The sequence below is a fragment of the Eleutherodactylus coqui genome, chromosome 4 (genome assembly GCF_035609145.1).
Source record: "Eleutherodactylus coqui strain aEleCoq1 chromosome 4, aEleCoq1.hap1, whole genome shotgun sequence".
In the NCBI taxonomy this organism is placed as follows: domain Eukaryota; kingdom Metazoa; phylum Chordata; class Amphibia; order Anura; family Eleutherodactylidae; genus Eleutherodactylus; species Eleutherodactylus coqui.
The window spans coordinates 7940418-7959567 of record NC_089840.1 but is presented as its reverse complement, the minus strand read 5'-3'; the positions used below and the strand labels follow the sequence as shown (position 1 = coordinate 7959567).

Below are 19150 nucleotides of genomic sequence, written 5' to 3'. Positions count from 1 at the left end.
ATCGCAGCCCGTCTTATTTTGATCCGTATTACCAAAATAAATTGCCCATTAAAGTTAATGGGAACACATAAATGTGCAGTGAATATATACGATACATGCGTATTCACTGCATACGTACGCATGGCGGCGGGAGGATCTCTGGGACTTTCTTGCATTTTCTTTTTGCACATATGGAAAACGCTGTAAATTTCGTGTGCAAAACAAAAAAAGCGAATACGCAGAGTTTTGGTCTGTGAGAATGCATCCACCCGTGTGAATGAGCCCTAAATGTAACTACTCCTTAAAGGGGCCCGTCTGTTTCCAGACTCCCGTATGCGCTTTCTTACATAGTCTTGTATAAGAGAGCGCACTGGATTCTGACAAAACAGACAGATTTTCATCTGGCACATGGACTTCAGCGTCGGGCACCCCGGGAACCACACGGCCTTTAGCATCAGGTACCGCGGGAACTGCATGGACTTCAGTGGCGGGCACGGCGGGAGGAATATGTTGGGTGGATGTCCTTATGAACACTACCGTATGGGCATCAGTGCCTCCATATGAAGTAGTGCAGCCAATGTAAAGGGGCACCAACATATACCAGCCTGACGGAAACCACAAGAGCCCCCTGCTACAAGGAATGTGTCATCATTACCATGTCATTATGTATTCACTAAGCATATGATGCCCGCTGTACCCATCTCCAGCCTATCCAACCTGATCTCAATCTATGGCGCAGGTACCAACTCTTATCATACAACTCGCTTCCCTCATCGAGATATGACGGACAGAGTACTGATAATCGGCAATGGAGAGACCGAGGAAAGTCTGTGCCGGGCCGTGGCTCAATCCGCTCACGTAAAGCAGGTTCTATTTGCATCGGGGACTGAAGGAATGCCCGACAGCGGGAAGATTTGTAAATCAGGTGAGTGCACGGCATTTAGCTTTCTACAGACCTGAACGGCTCAAATCACATCTTGTATCTGAGCTAGAGGCAGCCCAGCAGGGTACTAGAGCATCCATGCCTGCCCGTATTACATCTTGTATCCAAGCTAGAGGCAGTACAACAGGGTACTAGAGCCTCCATGCCCGCCCGTATTACATCTTGTATCTGAGCTAGAGGCAGCCCAGCAGGGTACTAGAGCATCCATGCCTGCCCGTATTACATCTTGTATCCAAGCTAGAGGCAGTACAACAGGGTACTAGAGCCTCCATGCCCGCCCGTATCACATCTTGTATCCAAGCTAGAGGCGGTACAACAGGGTACTAGAGCGTCCATGCCTGCCCGTATTACATCTTGTATCCAAGCTAGAGGCGGTACAACAGGGTACTAGAGCCTCCATGCCCGCCCGTATCACATCTTGTATCCAAGCTAGAGGCAGTACAACAGGGTACTAGAGCCTCCATGCCCGCCCGTATCACATCTTGTATCCAAGCTAGAGGCAGTACAACAGGGTACTAGAGCCTCCATGCCCGCCCGTATCACATCTTGTATCCAAGCTAGAGGTGGCACAACAGGGTACTAGAGCCTCCATGCCTGCCCGTATTACATTTTGTATCCAAGCTAGAGGCGGTACAACAGGGCACTAGAGCCTCCATGCCTGCCCGTATTACATTTTGTATCCAAGCTAGAGGCGGTATAACAGGGTACTAGAGCCTCCATGCCTGCCTGTATCACATCTGGTATCCAAGCTAGAGGCGGTACAACAGGATACTAGAGCCTCCATGCCACCCATATTACATCTTGTATCCAAGCAAGAGGCAACCCAACAAGATACCAGAGTCTCCATGCCTGCCCGTATCACATCTTGTTTCCAAGATAGAGGCGGCCCAACAGGGTACTAGAGCATCCATGCCCACCCGTATCACATCTTGTATCCAAGCTAGAGGCTGTACAACGGGGTACTAGAGCCTCCATGCCTGCCTGTATCACATCTTGCATCTGGGCTAGAGGTGGTACAACAGGGTACTAGAGCCTCCATGCCCTCCTGTATCACATCTTACATCCAGAGGGGGGTGGTACAACAGGGTACTAGAGCCTCCATGCCCGCCCATATTACATCTTGTATGCGAGCGAGAGGCAGCCCAACAAGATACTAGAGTCTCCATGCCTGCCTGTATCACATCTTGCATCCAAAAAGAAGATAAAGATGGATAGCGCTCCAAGAAATGGATAAGACGTGGTTGTCAAAAAATACAGAGATTATACGTAAATTTCTAGAATTCAGAAGGTATATATAGTAATTCCTTTTTATTGCAATAAAAAGGAATTACTATATATACCTTCTGAATTCTGCCTGCTACCTTGGATTCAGGGGTGCTTAACCACTAGCACCCCTGCGAAGTAAGTAAACATCCACATCATATACACCTCGTTTGCACTACCTTGCATCATCTGCCATTTTCCAAAGCACCGGAGCGCTGGTTAATTTTCTGTTTTTCACATCTTGCATCCAAGCTAGTGGTGGTACAACAGTGTACTAGAGCCTCCATGCCCACCTGTATCATATCTTATATCCAAGCTAGAGGCAGTACAACAGGGTACTAGAGCCTCCATGCCCATCCGTATCACATCTTGTATCCAAGCTAGAGGTGGTACAACAGTGTACTAGAGCCTCCATGCCCACCTGTATCATATCTTATATCCAAGCTAGAGGCAGTACAACAGGGTACTAGAGCCTCCATGCCTGTCAGTATCACATCTTGTATCCAAGCTAGAGGTGGCACAACAGGGTACTAGAGCCTCCATGCCCCCTGTATCACATCTTGTATCCAAGCTAGAGGCGGTACAACAGGGTACTAGAGCCTCCATGTCCACCCATATCACATCTTATATCCAAGCTAGAGGCAGTACAACAGGGTACTAGAGCCTCCCTGACCGCCCGTTTTTGGTGGCCATTTTGAAATGCACCATATTGAATTCAGCTCAGGTTTTTCCAATGGGGGGGGGGTATGTGATATATCAGTATTGGCTAGAATGTATTCAGAAACACGCTGGAAGTTTTTGTTTGCTTTATCTTTACTTTTTTAGGAGTTAAGCGAGGGACTAGTTGGTAAATTGTGTCTGACATGCAGAGCTTCTTTTCATTGACGGATCACCCAACAGTGAGAAGTCCCTCCGGATGTTGTTGGCTGCGACTATTTTGATGTCTTCTGTCTTATATCTCCCAGCGGTGATAACCAGTAACCCGGCAATCCTAAAGCAGTTCTGTAAGGACCACAACATCAGCCTGGTCATCATCAGCACGTTGTCTCTTCTCACCGCCGGTACGTATTACTATTTCAGGTATGATTGTTCTCTTGTAGATATGATATCTTTTAATGGCTACCAAAAATACATGTTGTTATTGTCAGCTTTCGGACCCTTCTATAGACCCTTCATCAGGCTTAATTGGGACACTATTACTATGTGTGAAGCAGAAAGGAGGCACTATTACTATGTGCGTGGCACAAAATGGGCACTGTTACTTGTGGGGGCATAAAGTGGGGGAACTATTACCATATGGGACACTTTGAGGGCACAAAGAGGGTACTAATAGTGGCAGCAGAAAAGATGCACTATTGCTATGTGGGGACACAAAGGGGCACTATTACTGATGGGAGGGCACTGTTAATTTGTAATGCACAAAAGAGGGTACTATGACTGTTTGGGGCACTAAGGGGGCTTTATTGTTGTTTGGGGTACTGTGGTTGATACATTTGTGTAGAGTTTGTAAAAAAAAGTGCGAATGTGCTGGAAAAGCAAGCAGCTAAAAATGTCTGGTAACAACTACATGGAATATACAGTACATGCTGCAGTCACCACCAGGGGGAGCTCAGGAGCTTCCTGCATACTGATTATACATTAAACTCAATAATAGATCTGTCTACTGTAAGCTTCTGGGCTCCCCCTGCTGAAGACTTTCAGTAGCCAGAATTTTAGCACTTAATTCCTTGACCACACTGGGGATTGGAGCTCTGTGTCAGAAGGAAGCTCAGGGCACTTTGAAGATATACTCCAAAATGACTAAGCACAGAATGTTAGAGCTATGAATTGTGTTAAAAGATGGAGATTCATTTTGAAGGTGTCAGACTCATGGATGGAGACTTTTTCTATGGTTCTTCTCTAGGCCAACCCAACCCTATCATTAATAACAGACTTTCACAGGCTTTGTTTCTGTCTTCAGGACTGATTGATGATCTGACCCGGTCTGGGGTAAGATGTTTTGGTCCCACCATGAAGGCCGCTCAACTTCAAGAGAACAAGAAAATTGCCAAAGATTTCATGCAGAAGCTCGACATCCCGACCGCACGATGGAAATCGTTCACCAACCCTCACCAAGCCTGCAGCTTCATCACCTAGTAAGACAACGCCCCCTGGCTGCTGTTAGATGGGAGTTGCAATATTTTTCCATTTGTTTCAATCATGAAAAATTGACCATCAGAGGCATAACTAGAATTCATGGGGCCCCATAGCAAAGGTAGGAAAGGGCCCTTCAACCTGCTGAAAATGAATTAAGGCAAACAGTGGCCTAAAACTCTGGTTGAAAGATGAAATCGTCTGCAATGGTCTAGTTTAGGGCTAAAGAGTAGATATCATTTTTAAAGGGTTTTCCAAAACTAAGAGGTTATTGACCCATCCTCAAAGTTGGTCATCAATATCAGATCAGTGGAGGTCTGCCATTCAGAACACCCACCAATCAGCTGCCTGAAGAGGGCTATGATGCTCCGGTGAGCCCCACTGCCACTTCACTGCATGCCAGGCACAGCGCCGTACATTATATATCGGTGCTGCCAATTATAGCAGCTCAATCCCATTGACTTGCATAGAAGTGAGCTGCTCTTAGGCCCTGAGACTGATGAATGTGATGTCACAGGCCTGAGGAGAGTTGTTGTTATACATGCTGTGTATTTGTATGTTCTGTATAAGCTTGATAAAGACCAAGGAAACCTGGTAGAAACGTCGTCTGTGTATTAGAGTTAATAAAGCCTGAAGCTTTCAATATGAAAACTTCTTGAAGAGTATGGATTCCATTGTGCTGCTTTACCATTATGTTTGAATGTGATGTCACAGGCCTGAGAAGAGGCTGCGGTGCCGCCCCGTATGCTGTAACCTCTTTAATCAGTAGATCGGCAAGGATCATGAGCGGGGGACTCCCACCGATCAATTATTCAGTACCTATCCTGAGGAAAGGTTATCAATATATTAGTCTCAGAAAACCCCTTTAATTTAAAGGGATTGTCCAGTTGTAAACTACCAATGATCTATTCTCATGATAGGTCATCACAAGTAGATTGCAAAGGGTCTGCTGCACATGAGCTCCAGCAATCCATTGAATGGTATCATCGGGTCCAACCCCCTGCTCAGTGCAGGATTCACTAAATCATCCCAGACAGATGTCTGTCCGGCCTTTGAAGACTTCTATTGAAGGAGAACTCCCCACCTCCCGTGGTGACCTGTTCCACTCATTGATCCCCCTCACTGTCTAATATCTAATCTGTGTCTCCTCCCTTTCAGTTTTATCCCGTCGCTTTTAGTCTTTCCTTGTGCAGATGAGAATAGGGCTGATCCCTCTGCACTGTGACAGCCCTTCAGATATTTGTAGCCTTCTCATCTGCAAGCTAAACCTTCCCAGATCCTTTAACCGTTCCTTATAGGACATAATTTGCAGACCGCTCACCATCTTGGTTACTCTTCTCTGAACTTGCTCCAGTTTGTCTATGTCTTTTTTAAAGTGGCCAAGAACTGGACACAGTATTCCAGATGAGGTCTGACTTAGGCCGCCTGCAGACGGCCAGGTCGCATCCGGCTGCGAGAATTCTCGCAGCCGGACCCGACCCGAGCGTCTGCAGAGAGCAGCGTGACACTCACCTGCTCCCGCGGCCCCGGCTCTTTCATGTGCCGGCTGGCGGGCAGCCGGCGCATGCACAGAGCGGAGGCGGCCGGTGAGTGACGTTTCTGTGCGGGGCTCGAGCATGTCGCGATTTGTTTGCCGCGGCCGTCTGCATAGGATTGCGTTTGTTAATGCAATCCTATGACAGCTTCCAGGGGCGGAAATTCCGCGGGAAATCCTGCCGCGGAATTTCCACCCGTCTGCAGGCGGCCTAAGGAAGAGTAGAGAGGGATAATGACCTCACGTGATCTAGACTCTAAGCTTCTCTTAATACATCCCAGAATTGTGTTTGCCTTTTTGGCTGCTGCATCACATTGTTGACTCATGTTCAGTCTGTGATCTATTAGTATACCCAAGTCTTTTTCTCATGTGTTGCTGCTTAGACCAATTCCTCCCATTCTGTATGTGCTTCTTTCATTTTTCTTGCCCAGATGTAGGACTTTGCATTTCTCTTTGTTAAATACCATTCAAGGTATTTAACAAGGAGATGTTTGCCAGACCAGTGTTTTTGGCACTATATCAATTTCTGCAGACCATGATCCAATTAATTTTAATGGCAACTTGGCCTGCAATACCAAGCCAGGCCACTGCAGTGGAAACAGAGGTGTCTGCTTCCTACTCATATCAGCTCAGTTCACGAGAGCACCAGCCCAGAGAACTATGGATGACCAATCTTGAGAATAGACCATCAATAGTTTACAACTGGAAAACCCTTTTAAATTAATTAGAAGAAGTGACAAGTGATTGCCTCCAAAATATGCTCCAAATTGTTTTGTTTTCTGCTAAACTTTTGGGGCCTGTTATGGGGTCCGCATCGGGGTCTACTGGAGGATCGTCTGATACTTTGGTGGGCCAACCTGACCGTAAAGACCTGATACCTCTCACAACTGAGAGTTTGTCACAGTAGTATCCAGTGTAGAGAATCCTCAGTCAGTTAGGCCTCTCTCACACAGGCGCTTTTTACTGCGATTAACGCGGCGTTTAGATGTCGCATTAATCGCGGTATAACGCTCCCATTAAAATCAATGGGGCCTCGCAGACATGCGTTTGATCGCAGCATTGGGCGCCGATTTTCCAGCGCCGCAGTTTTCCAGCGCTGTCTGCTCTATATTTGTTCATTTTGCGCACTTCATCACCCATCACAATGAAGCAGTGCGCTAAAACACACTGCGGCCAAAGGCAAAAGTAAAATCGTGGCAAAGCGCCGCGTTTGAAATTGAGGTGCTTTGCCACGTTCATGTGTGAAAGCAGCCTTAAACAGGTTTGATGCCAGGTGAATACAACTTACCTGCACTGAAACATTGTAGCAAACTTGCCGGCACTGGATAGAAAGTAGAAAACACTGAGCTGTAAGACGTTTGTTATCTGTACAGTCTTGGGCCTAAATCTTAGGGCTCTTACACACTTGCGTTTTTCTTGCACGTTTTTTCCACACGAGTGTTAACAGGACTGCGATATCGTGTGCAAAAAAAATTTGCAAGAAAAACGCAAGTGTGCAAGAGCCCTAAAGAATGTTGTCATTCACTGACAGGAATCGGGGATCTTAAAAATATGAGGAATGATGTCCTTCAGCAGGTCTGGGCTGTTTTCTGAAGCTCCCGTCATATTCTTACAGCGCAGACTTTCCCGCTCTTGTGGTGAAGGCGATGACGTCCTCCTCCGGAAGAGGCTTCTACATCGCCAAGGATAAAGATGAAGCGTGTAGAGCCGTGCAGCAGCTGACACAAGTAAGACGCAACGGTGTGATTGTCTGTGAATGGGGACTTGTCATTGTGCCCAAGATGTGAGAACTGGTGGGGGACCGCCGAACGGCCCCTAGAATGGCTGATGTATGGAGAGAATGTAGAAGAGTCGCCCCCGGATTCAGCTCTCCAGGGTCCCCTATTAAAAGGGTTTTCCTGCTTGACACATTAATGACGTATTGGTTGGATTTGCCATTAATACCTCATCCGTGGTGTTATGTTAGCACTTTAGGCCGGAGGGCTGGTCCAGGAGAAGGCAAAGCTGACCGGACAAGAAGGTCTACATTGGCCTAAAGAGTCTAAAAATGGAGCCTACACTCTCCTCTCAACAGCCGCCCATTGCCCACCAGTCACCAGTCTGTTGTAGGAGAGAGAAAGAGAAGGAAAGAGAGAAAGGGGGAAAAGAGAGAGAGAGAAACGTGAAGAGAGTGAGAAGAAAGAAGAAAGAAAGTGAGAGAAGTGAAAGAAAAGGAGAAAGAAAGCGAAAGATAGAAAAGAAAAAGAGAGCGATAGAGTAGAGAAAGATAGAGGGAAAAGAAGAAAGAGAGGAGAGAAGAAGAGAAAAAGAGGTGCAAATAAGAAAGATGGAAAAATACCTCTACAGCGCCATCTATTGGATAGCAGCATTCCTTCAAGGTGACTTTATAACAAGTGTAGTGGCCCGGAATAGCAGGGCCCCTCCATAATGTATGAGGGCATTTGTCTCCTGCCTATGTGTTGTCAGCATATTTTATGTTGCATGAGTATGATGTGTATTGCATAACTGCAGCTCTGAATGGGTTAACTGTCTGGTATGTGAAGTGTCTGTAAAATGTATCTTGTTGTTTGTCACGTGATCGTGATATATGTATACATATATGTGATTGCAAGGTGTGTGGATTGGTCTTCTGTTCTGGAAAAATACCCGTCTGTCTGTGCATGGCTTTCTGGCTTGATTTCCTATTCCCAATCATTGATAAGACTTGTTATAAAGTCACTCGGATTTGAAGGAATGCTGTAGAGGTATTTTTCCATCTTGAAGGCCCATTTACACGGAGCGATGATCGCTCAAACGACAGTTTGAGTGACAGCTTTGAGCGATCATTTTGCATAAACTATTAAGGAGCTACTCAGCTACTTAATAGCAATTAAATGTGCAAATGAAGCCTTCGCTGAAAGCAGTTAATAGCCGGAGGGCTCTTATTTGTGCTCAGATCCTTTGTTCTCCAGCGGGAAACAATTCTATCAGCACTCCCCGTGGAGAACTGCTGATAAGGCTGAATGACGATTTTTAGGTTGGACTGAATTTACCAATCAGCCAGCAGTGCACGATGCCCGTACATTTAGATGCAACGATTATCACTCAAACGATCGCCTTTTAGCAAGTTTTTTATTTTATTTTTTAGGGCGATCAGTGCTCCGTGTAAATGGGCCTTTAGTTACATAAATTTCCCAGAGGAGCTAGCATGGCCTTATAAGACACCTTACTCATCTTTTAGGTCTGCCCACACCCCTTTTGGGTGCTCTCCTTGGGGAGAGACTATACCATTCCCTGGTCCACTCACCCCCTAGGTTTCTCCACACACCTTTTGGGTGCTCTCCTTAAGGAGACACAACACTGCTTCGGAAAAAGAGAAAAAGAAGAGAAGGATAAAGAGGAGGCGTATTGAGGCAGTTGTCTGGCGCTCTGGAAGGCCTTACAGCTCTCATGACAACAGTTCAAGGCTATCTGTAAAAGTGAAGAGCCAGAGACATCTATGCAAACTATACATGGGACAATTAGAGCTGGAAGACGTCTTCATTCCCATCTGGGCCAAATGGGAAAGACGGTGATAACGAATGACTACGGTCAGAGAAGACCTCAACTGAGAGTTATTAGATTGTTGGTTGTTCTGTGACTTTTCAGTACTTTGTACTCTTGGTTCACATGGTAGTATAGGATGGTGACAGTGTGGTGGTACTGCTAGAGGTTTTTGTGTTGCACTTTGGCAGCATTTCTCTACTGAAAGGAATAGAATTTGTAGACTGACCAATCTTAATCCGTTCAAGCTTGGATTCAAGATGTGATATGGATAGACACGGAGGCTCGAGTACCCTGTTGTGCCGCCTCTAGCTTGGATGCAATATGTGATAGGGGTGGGCACGGAGGTATACAGGTTCTGTATGGTATCCTGCTATATATTGCTTCACATTTGCTGTAACCGATCCTCAGACAATCAGAAGCTCCTCTGTACTTGAGGTCTGTAGGGGGCGTCCTGAGCCCAGTCACCTTGTGTGCCCTCATACATCCACTGGTCCCAACACCCCCTAAAAGTCTGGTCAGATGCTCCTCTCTACTTGTGGTCTGTTGGGGGGTCCTCAGCCTGGTCACCTTGTGTGCCCTCATACATCCACTGGTCTCAACAACCCCTAACAGTCTGGTCAGACAGTCCTCTCTACTAGTGGAGTGTATGGGGGGTCCTGAGCCCGGTCACCTTGTGTGCCACCATTCACTGGTCCTAACACCCCCTAACAATCTGGTCAGACACTCCTCTCTACTAGTGGACTGTATGGGGGGGGGGGCCTGAGCCCGGTCACCTTGTGTGCTCCCATCCACTGGTCCTAACACCCCCTAACAATCTGGTCAGATGCTCCTCTCTACTGGTGGTCTGTAGGGGGCATCCTGAGCCCGATCACCTTGTGTGCCCTCATCCACTGGTCCCAACAACCCCTAACAGTCTGGTCAGACAGTCCTCTCTACTAGTGGACTGTATGGGGGGTCCTGAGCCCGGTCACCTTGTGTGCTCCCATCCACTGGTCCTAACACCCCCTAACAATCTGGTCAGACACTCCTCTCTACTGGTGGTCTGTCGGGGGGTCCTAAGCCCGGTCACCTTGTGTGCCCTCATACATCCACTGGTCCCTAAAATCCCTAACAGTCTGGTCAGACGCTCCTCTCTACTGGTGGTCTGTAGGGGCACCCTGAGCCCGGTCACCTTGTGTTCCCCCATCCATTGGTCCGAACACCCACTAACAGTCTGGTCAGAACGGCCGGTGGGGGACAGTTCATCGAAACGACCATCCAGCTTCTCACATCCCAATAATGCGCCCCCTCTGGTAACGGGGTGACATCTCTTCTCTGCGTCGTAGAGGCGTCAAGTGGCCAACAAGCTCTACAGAAGCAGAAGAAGAGGTCACTACACATAAGGAGCCTCCGAGAGCCTTTTATAGGCCAAGGTAGGAACCCCTTTTAGGGCCTCCGGTGACAAGACCGTTCATCTATTCACCACAACTCTCAGCATTTACAGATCTGTCTGAGATGGAACCGCATGCTGAGTTTTGCAGCAAAACGACAAGTTCTTCTGGAGGCGGAAAGTTTGTGATAGAGTACTATCACCTCAGCTCCTCACTTCCAGTGCCCCAAAGTGCTTCAGGTGTTGTAGAAAGTCTAGCGATGCCCCTCGGTATAGTAATGTAATGTAATAGTAATGTTAGCACAATTCATTCCTTGCAGAACTGGGTCCTTGGAGCATCGATCACCTTAGTAGTTGAGGAGCGTCTAGAAGGAAAGGAATACATTGTGAGTATAAACTCTATTTGTTCCGCTGTTCCCCTCTTTGCACGTCTGTTTTAGTGACCTCATGAGAGGCGCAGAGTCTTGTCATCAGAGAAATGTAGTAATGGTTCTACCTCTTGCAGTGTCTGTGTCTGACTGATGGCGTTTCGTTGGCCCCGCTGCCTTTTGTGCACATCTCCAAACACTGTATTCCAGAGTCTGCATCGCCAAGTGTCATCCAGGTAACATCTGATAGACACAGATACGTGCTGAGGCCGTACCATCTGTAGCAGGAGCCGGCTGCACTGCAACAGCGGGGATCGGTGAGAATGTCGCTCCCTGCTGTTAAACGCCCTGCATGCTGTGATCAATCTTGATTGCGGCATTTAAAGGCTTTACAGAGGGAGGACGCCATATAATCACACAGAACCGATGGATTGCCATGGCAACCAGATGGCAGACAATGGTGTCTTCCATGGTCTATTATGTCTATGATTAGCGATAATGTATTGCAGTACAGAAGTACTGCAATGTATTATCAGTGCAATCATAACCTCACCAGTTCAAGTCTCCTATAGCGCTATAAAAAAAATGTAAAAAGAGAAATCTGTAAAAAAAATAATGTTTCTGCACAATTTCTTTTCTTTGTTAAAAAAAACTAATTAAACAACTACGTTTGGCATTATCGCATTCATAACGACCCATACAATAAGTTGAACGCACTATTTATCCTACATGGCAAGTAGAGATGAGCAAGCACGCTCGTTTAAGGCTGCTGATCGATCGAGTAACAGCCTTAAATGAGCGTGCTCGCTCATCTATAATGCAAGGTTAAAAAAATATAAGCAATAAAAGGAGCCAAAATGCTTTTTTGTTCAATTCGCCTTTCAAAAAGAATACAATAAAAGGGATCAAAAAAGCCTTTTGTAACCCAAAATGGTACCAATTACAGCAACTGTTCATCATGCAAAAAACAAGCCCTCACAGAGCTCCGTCCATGCAAAACTAAAAATGTTATGAGTCTTTGAATGCAGTGAAGCAAAAATAAATATTTTCCAAAAGAAAGAAATTTAACCCCTTGAGTGGCATGGCCGGAAATTTTCCAGGACGAGCTCCACTGCCCATAGCGATACAGCCCGGAAGGTTCCCGGGCTACGTTTCACTATGGGACCTGCAGAGCACAATGCCATAAGCTGTGGCAGTGTGCTCTGCCTGCACAGACCCACAGAGAACACTGCAGAACTTTGAAAATAGAAGCAGGAAGATATTGCCGATCTGCTGGCAACTTTCGGCTTCTATTTTCAAACTCCTGCACTGCTTTGTTTACAGGTTACCATGGAGACCATCGGCTTGTCAGAAGCCAGCCGATGATCTCTGTGGCAGGGAGAGCTGGTGCTTGGCTGTCAGAGGATACAGCAGAGATCACCTCCAATCTCTGCTGTGTTAACCTTTTACATGCCACGGTCTATGTGATCACAGCATGTAAAGGGCAGACAGAGGGAGGGGGCTCCCTCTGTCAGAGGTTAGCCGGGCACCAGCTCTTACACAGCAGAGAAAGGAGAAAACCTCCAATCTCTGCTGTGTTAACCCTTTACATGCCGCGGTCTATGCAACCTCAGCATGTAAAGGGCTGTCACCATCAGACCCCTGGAATGTGATCTTTGAGTCCTGATGGGTCTCTGTGGAAGTTTAAAAAAAAAAAAAAAAAAGTTATTAAAAATAAAAAAAGCTTTCTCCCTTTACTTTGTAAAAAATTTTAAACAAAATTACCCATGTGGTATCCTTGTGTCATAATGATCCAGAGAAGGGAGTTAGTACATTATTTAACCCCTTAATGACGTGGCCCCCTTTTTTTTCCCCTTTTCTTTTTTTTCTCCCGCTGTTTAAAAAATCATAACTCCTTTATTTATCCATCGCCATCGCTGTATGAGGGCTTGTTGTTTTTTGTGGGACGAGATGTATTTTTCAATGGTGCTATTTAATGTACCGTATAATGGACTGAAAAACTTTTACAAAATTCTAAGTGAAGTAAAATGAAAAAAAAAAGACATTCCACCAGCCTTCAGTGCGTTTTGCTTCTACGGCGCACAAACTGCAACAAAAGCGACATGATAACTTTATTCTGTGGGTCAGTATGATTACTACCATACCAAACTTGTATAGTTTTTTTTTTTGCTGTAGTACTTGTATTTATTTTCAGACATTTAATTTTTTTAAATTATTTTCTGCTGCATCTTCTGCGCACAATAACTTTTTTATTTTTCCGTCTGCGTAGTTGAGCGAGGACTCATTTTATTGCGAGATGTCCTGTAGTTTACGTTAGTGCTAATTCGGAATACATACAACTTTTTATTGTGTTTATTGCATTTTTTCTGGGAGACAGGGTGACTGAAACTGCATTTGTGGCGTTCTTTACTTTTTTTTCAGACGACGTTCACTGTGTGGGGTAAATAATGCACTACTTTGATAGATCGGACTTTAATGGACGCGGCGATACCAAAAATGTATTTTTATTTTATGATTTAGATTTTTTATTATAAATATGGCAAAAGGGAGGTGATTTAAAATTCTATTACTTTTTTTTTTATTTTTTAACTGAAAAAGTCGCAAAAAAGAAAAAAAGGATTACAATTTGGTATCAGCATAATCGCACCGGCCTGTAGAATTACTATAATACATTATTTATACTGCTCAGAGAATGCAGTGGAAAATAAAAATAAAAAACATGCCAGAATTACAGGTTTTCTTAGTCTTGCCACTAGAAAATATGGAATAAAAAGCGATCAAAATTTTACATGTTCCTAAAAATTAGATAAATGAAGACTGGAGTTCATCTCGCAATAAACACGGCCGTCTAGAGCGCTGGCGATGGGAAATAACATCAATACGGCTTGTGGAATGCAGCAACACAAAAGCAAACCTTTAAGAAAAAAAAATGTTTTAAATGTACAAAAATAGCAAAACATAAAATCTGTATAAACTCGTTATCGCCGGAATCGTGTGACTCAGAGAATAATGACATCACACTATTTATTCTGCACGCTGAACGCCGTAAGAATGGAATCCAAAAATCTAATGGCAGAATTTATTATTTTCCCCCCAATCTTCATACAATTTTTTTTACAAAAGTTCTGCAATACATTATATATACCCAAAAATGAGGCCATCAAAAAGTACAACTTGTCCCGCAAACAACAAGCCCTCATACGGCCGTGTCAGTGGGGAAATGAAAAGGTTATGGCTCTTGGAACGCAACTGCAATATTAGCTGAAATTAAATGATTGGCCCATTTAAAAAACCTGCCCTGGTGGGTCTGACAGGGGGGGAAGAAACCCGCCACTGAAGGGGTTAATTGTGTTAAAGTGGAAAAACCTAAATAACATTTTTTTTGGTATCATCGTGATCGCACCAACCATGGAAAAAACTATCATGTTATTTCTGCTGCATAATTAAAAATGTTAAAAACAAAAACAAAAACAATGGCAGAAGTGGGGAGATTTCTTCCTCCTCTCCAAAAAAATCCATACGTTTTACAATATATTATATGTATCCAATAAAAACTGCAGATCGCACACAAGAACAGGCGCTCATACGGGAAAATAAAGTTATGGCTTTTGAAAAGGAAATGCAAATCCCCCAAAAGTCATTGCATCTTTAGGACCTAAATAGGTTGTGTAACTAAGGGGTTAAAGTAGCAGTGGCCCCCCAGAGGGTCAGATAGGGGTTCACTGGCCCCCTGCAGTGCCCACCATGTGCAACACATATTAGGACTCTGTACTACTGTACAAAGCTGTATTACAGCCCCATGCAGCCCCCTGTGTGGCCCCCTGTGCAGCCCCCCCTGTGGCCCCCTGTGTGGCCCTACTGGATCTCTGTATGTCTCTGCTCTCATATGGCGTCATACAGAGGATTTTCCTGTTCGATATATATGATTGTATATATAATACAATGTCCCTAATACAATGCTGTATATACCGAGGACCAGCAGGCTGTATACCGAGGGCCAGCAGGCTGTAGATACCGGGGACCAGCAGGCTGTAAATACCGGGGACCAGCAGGCTGTAAATACCGGGGACCAGCAGGCTGTAAATACCGGGGACCAGCAGGCTGTAAATACCGGGGACCAGCAGGCTGTAAATACCGGGGGCCAGCAGGCTGTATATACCGAGGACCAGCAGGCTGTAGATACTGGGGACCAGCATGCAGTATGTACCCGGGGACTAGCAGGCTGTACATACTGGGTACCAGCAGGCTGTATATACCGAGGACCAGCAGGCTGTATATACCGGTGACCAGCAGGCTGTATATACCGGGGACCAGCAGGCTGTAGATACCGGGGACGAGCAGGCAGTATATACTGGGGACCAGCAGGTTGTATATGCCAGGAACCAGCAGGCTGTATATACCAAAGGGCCAGCAGGCTGCCATTCTAAGATGCCCTTTAATCGCCATGATTTTCACAAAACACTCCCTCTGGTATACGGTTTTCTACCTCTCACAGTTTTGCGCTGCAGTTGGTTTATTTTCTAGTACTTTGTAGTGCTTCCGAGGTCTCCAGTTTCATCGCACACTCCACAATCCATACCGGTAGATTCATTGGCTTCCTATGAAATCCACTTTAATGTGGATCTGTGAAGTTAGCCTGCGAGCCCCAGTGGGACGGATCCTGGTGAGCGCCGACAGTCCTGTACAACCTCAGAGTATTATATTATATTGCTTCCAATTAGGGGCTTTCACAGAGGACGGAACACTCCACAACAGCGATATAGAATACGCCGTCCCTGAATTCTGCGCCAAAATCTGCACTGCTAACTGCGGAATTGTCGGCAGGATTCTGCTCTTTTCAGCATGTTAGCAGTGCAAATTTGGGGTTGAATATTCCACAACGCTGGTACGGAATATCCTGTCCTGTGTAAAGGCCCCCTCGGACCGCACTCACTCTAATGCGTCTGTTTTGTAGATGTCAGAAAAAAATTCCAAAAATATTCAAGACAACATTCTGCAGAAAGCCAGCGACGTCCTGAGACGAGAGGGCTGGCACTACCGAGGTGAGAGTCACACGCTAACGGAGGAAACCTGGTAGGAATGTGCATTTCATACATTATCAGTGTAGTACCCCAGAGTTGGGGTCCCACAACACCCCTATTGCCACCTCATGTAAAGTGTGTATATAATTGTAAATGTGTGTCATTATGTGTATGTGACTTTAAATCATCAATTAAGTGTTAATTTCTAGTGTTCGTTCCTACCACCTAGCACTGGATGACCGTGCAGAACACACCCTAACCTGCTCTCACACCTATCATTTACCCCTAGCTAGCCTGGGATTGGATAGTCAGTTTTCCCCTAGCTCAGGATTGGTGGATAGGATAGGTATAAAAGACAGAGTGGGTGGGGTTAGGCAGTCAAGTCAAAGGCCTGGAGAGAGTCTAGTCCAGAGGAACCTGAGATAGAGACCCAGGAGGAATAAGGCAAACATCTATGATAGTCAGTACGGTGGGGAGCTTGAATATCTAAAGTGTTAGTACAAAATCAAGTTTATGCTGGAGTGTCCATAGGAGAGCGACAGAAATAAGTAGTCTTAAGTCAGCAAGCAAGTCACCGGTCAACCCCTTTACAGTCCCAGTCAGCAAGCTGAATCTATAGTGAATGATGTACGTGGATTCTGTGAGCTAAATAATATCACCATAAGGAGAATGATGTAACTGCTGTTGAGACGAAGAACTCTCCTAATAAAGTTGGAATTCTTTTTTATCTAAAATCTGCTTCCTGAAGTGCTTCCCATCACCTACAACAACTGCACTGAGGTACTACATGACACTACAAGAGTGCAAGGACTACTATCCCCCTTATAGTTTATTTCTCCAATTTTTACATATGTATTAGTTTTGGTCCAGAATGGGTCCCTAACATTTTTTTAAATTATTTTTTACCACTAGTGTAGGTCGACCCAGCAGACCACCATTTTTGCCATCTGCCAGGAGGAGCAGTAGAGCCACCGAGACTACCATCTTATTTCTGCCCAGCTGCTTAAACACCTAGGTCTGGGTCACTGCAGAAGCGTCCATCATGGGGACAGTGTGTGTGCGCAATTGTAAGAGGGGGAGGTTTTCTTTTACAATGTAACTAGTTGTTCTGTTCATTATATTGATAATTTGTGTCTGTCGCTTTAATCCCTTAATGGGATGCAAGTTTAAATCCTGAGCGCACGATACTTAATGCAACAGGATGTCAACTGGCCAGAATCAGAAGCTGAGCCCGCGCCATCCCACAGCGGAAACAAGTTGTGATTGACAGCTGGCCTCCTGCTGCAACAACGGGAATGTTGGGAACACCAATTCCCGCTGTTAACCCCTTATATGCCGCAAATAATGTAGACTACAGCATGTAAAGAATTAACAGAGGGATAACACTCCTTCTATCGTGTCTTATGGTCTGCCATGGCCTGTGATCGCTATTGTAAGCTATAATGCATTGCAGTACCAAAGTACTGCAAGGTATTATCATGGCAATCATAGATTTTCTGGTTCAGGACCCCTATAGGAACATAAAAATAGTGTAAAAACTAAAATATAATGGTAGAGAAAAAAACTAACACTTGCATACTTTCCCTTCTTTGTATAAAAAAAAATGTTAAAAAACCTACATATTTGGTATCATTGTATCCATAACAACCTGTTCAAAAAAATGATTTTTTTATAGTACACTGTAAAAACTGAATTTTTTTTTTTTAAATGAGCCAAAATGCTTATTTTGTTTATTTCACCATCCAAAAAAACAATAAAAGTGATCAAAAATTCTGTATGTATCCTAATATAGTACCAATGAAAACTCCAGCTCATCACACAAAAAACAAGCCTCACAGAGCTCTGTCCATAGAAAAATATAAGTTATGGGACTTTGAATTTCCAAAAGTTCAAAAGCAGAAAAACCTAAAAAACATATAATTTTCGTATCGGTGTAATCGTACCGACCCACAGAAAAAAATGTAATCATGTCATTTACGCTGTTATAAAAAAAAATGGCAGAATTTGTTTTTACTCCCTCCAAAAAAATTAAAGTTCTACGATACATTGTATGTACCCAACAAAAACTACAGATCGTCACACAAAAAACAAGCCCTCATACTGCTGAAAAGTAAAGTTATGGCCTTAAAAATGTGGAGATGAAAATCACCAAAAATAATTGCGTCTGTAGGTACAAAATAGGCCGCGTCACTAAGGGGTTAAGAGCAGTGTGGGAGGTCTGGGGAGGAGCAGAGTCTGGCAGGAGTCTCCACACTTCTGGTTTTCTGGCAGAGTGTTACAGTGAGAAAAGTATTGAGCAGCTCAGTTAAGTAGTTCTGTAGAGGCAAGTCCTCCAGACCAGGGGTCTAGCTAAAGGCTCATGGGCCCGGGTGCAAAAGTTTATCTTGGCGCCCCCAACTTCTCTTAACCCCTAACACAGAGGCGTAACTTGAAGCTTCTGGGCCCCAACGCAAAAACTTTAACAGGGCCCCCAAGTATAATCCCCTGCATCCCCTATAGTTACGCCAGTGCTCCAGACCACCAGGAAGTGGAGTTATTGGAGCCCTACACTGCTCCTCTCACGGTCTCGTCCAGATCATTTACGGCCATCAGAGAGAGCTGGTAGGCCTGTTGTTTGGTGACCCAGTTCCTGGGAGAAAGTCATCGCTGTGTTTATAAAGTGACCCAGACTTCAATACCATAGTCTTTTCTTGCAAAAAATAAATCTATTTTATGGCAACATGTCCAAAGACAGAACTTTTATTGAATACCCCAGAGCTCCAGAGTTACCGTCATTCAGTAGGGGTACTTTAAAGAGAAACCCTGGGTTGGAATAGCCAGAGTCGGGTCCTGAGGCTCTCTGCACAACCTTGCCCCAACCTGCTGACAAGGCCACTACGACTCTAACAATGGTGCAATCAGTGTCTCAGGCTGAACATTCTACTGCCACCAGTAGTGCCACGGCCGGTTCCATCATCGCAGTGACCTCTGGTGGGTAAGGAGATATTCCAGCCTTCTCCAAGGTGGCACTACAAT

General features: G+C 45.1%; 2 protein-coding genes across 2 annotated transcripts in view; one reads left to right on the top strand and one right to left on the bottom strand.

The window, feature by feature from the left end:
- The window catches only part of DNAJC28 (DnaJ heat shock protein family (Hsp40) member C28), a 43008-nt gene that overhangs the window by 13990 nt on the left and 9868 nt on the right, over positions 1–19150 (bottom strand). The window lies entirely within an intron of this gene.
- LOC136625026 (trifunctional purine biosynthetic protein adenosine-3-like) overlaps positions 760–19150 on the top strand; it is a 41773-nt gene continuing 23382 nt past the window's right edge. Inside the window, exons 1-7 of the mRNA XM_066598945.1 lie at positions 760–904; positions 3151–3246; positions 4146–4320; positions 7468–7579; positions 11067–11132; positions 11252–11350; positions 16069–16156. Coding sequence (XP_066455042.1) covers positions 760–904; positions 3151–3246; positions 4146–4320; positions 7468–7579; positions 11067–11132; positions 11252–11350; positions 16069–16156 — 781 coding nt within the window. The remainder of the gene's footprint in view (positions 905–3150; positions 3247–4145; positions 4321–7467; positions 7580–11066; positions 11133–11251; positions 11351–16068; positions 16157–19150) is intronic.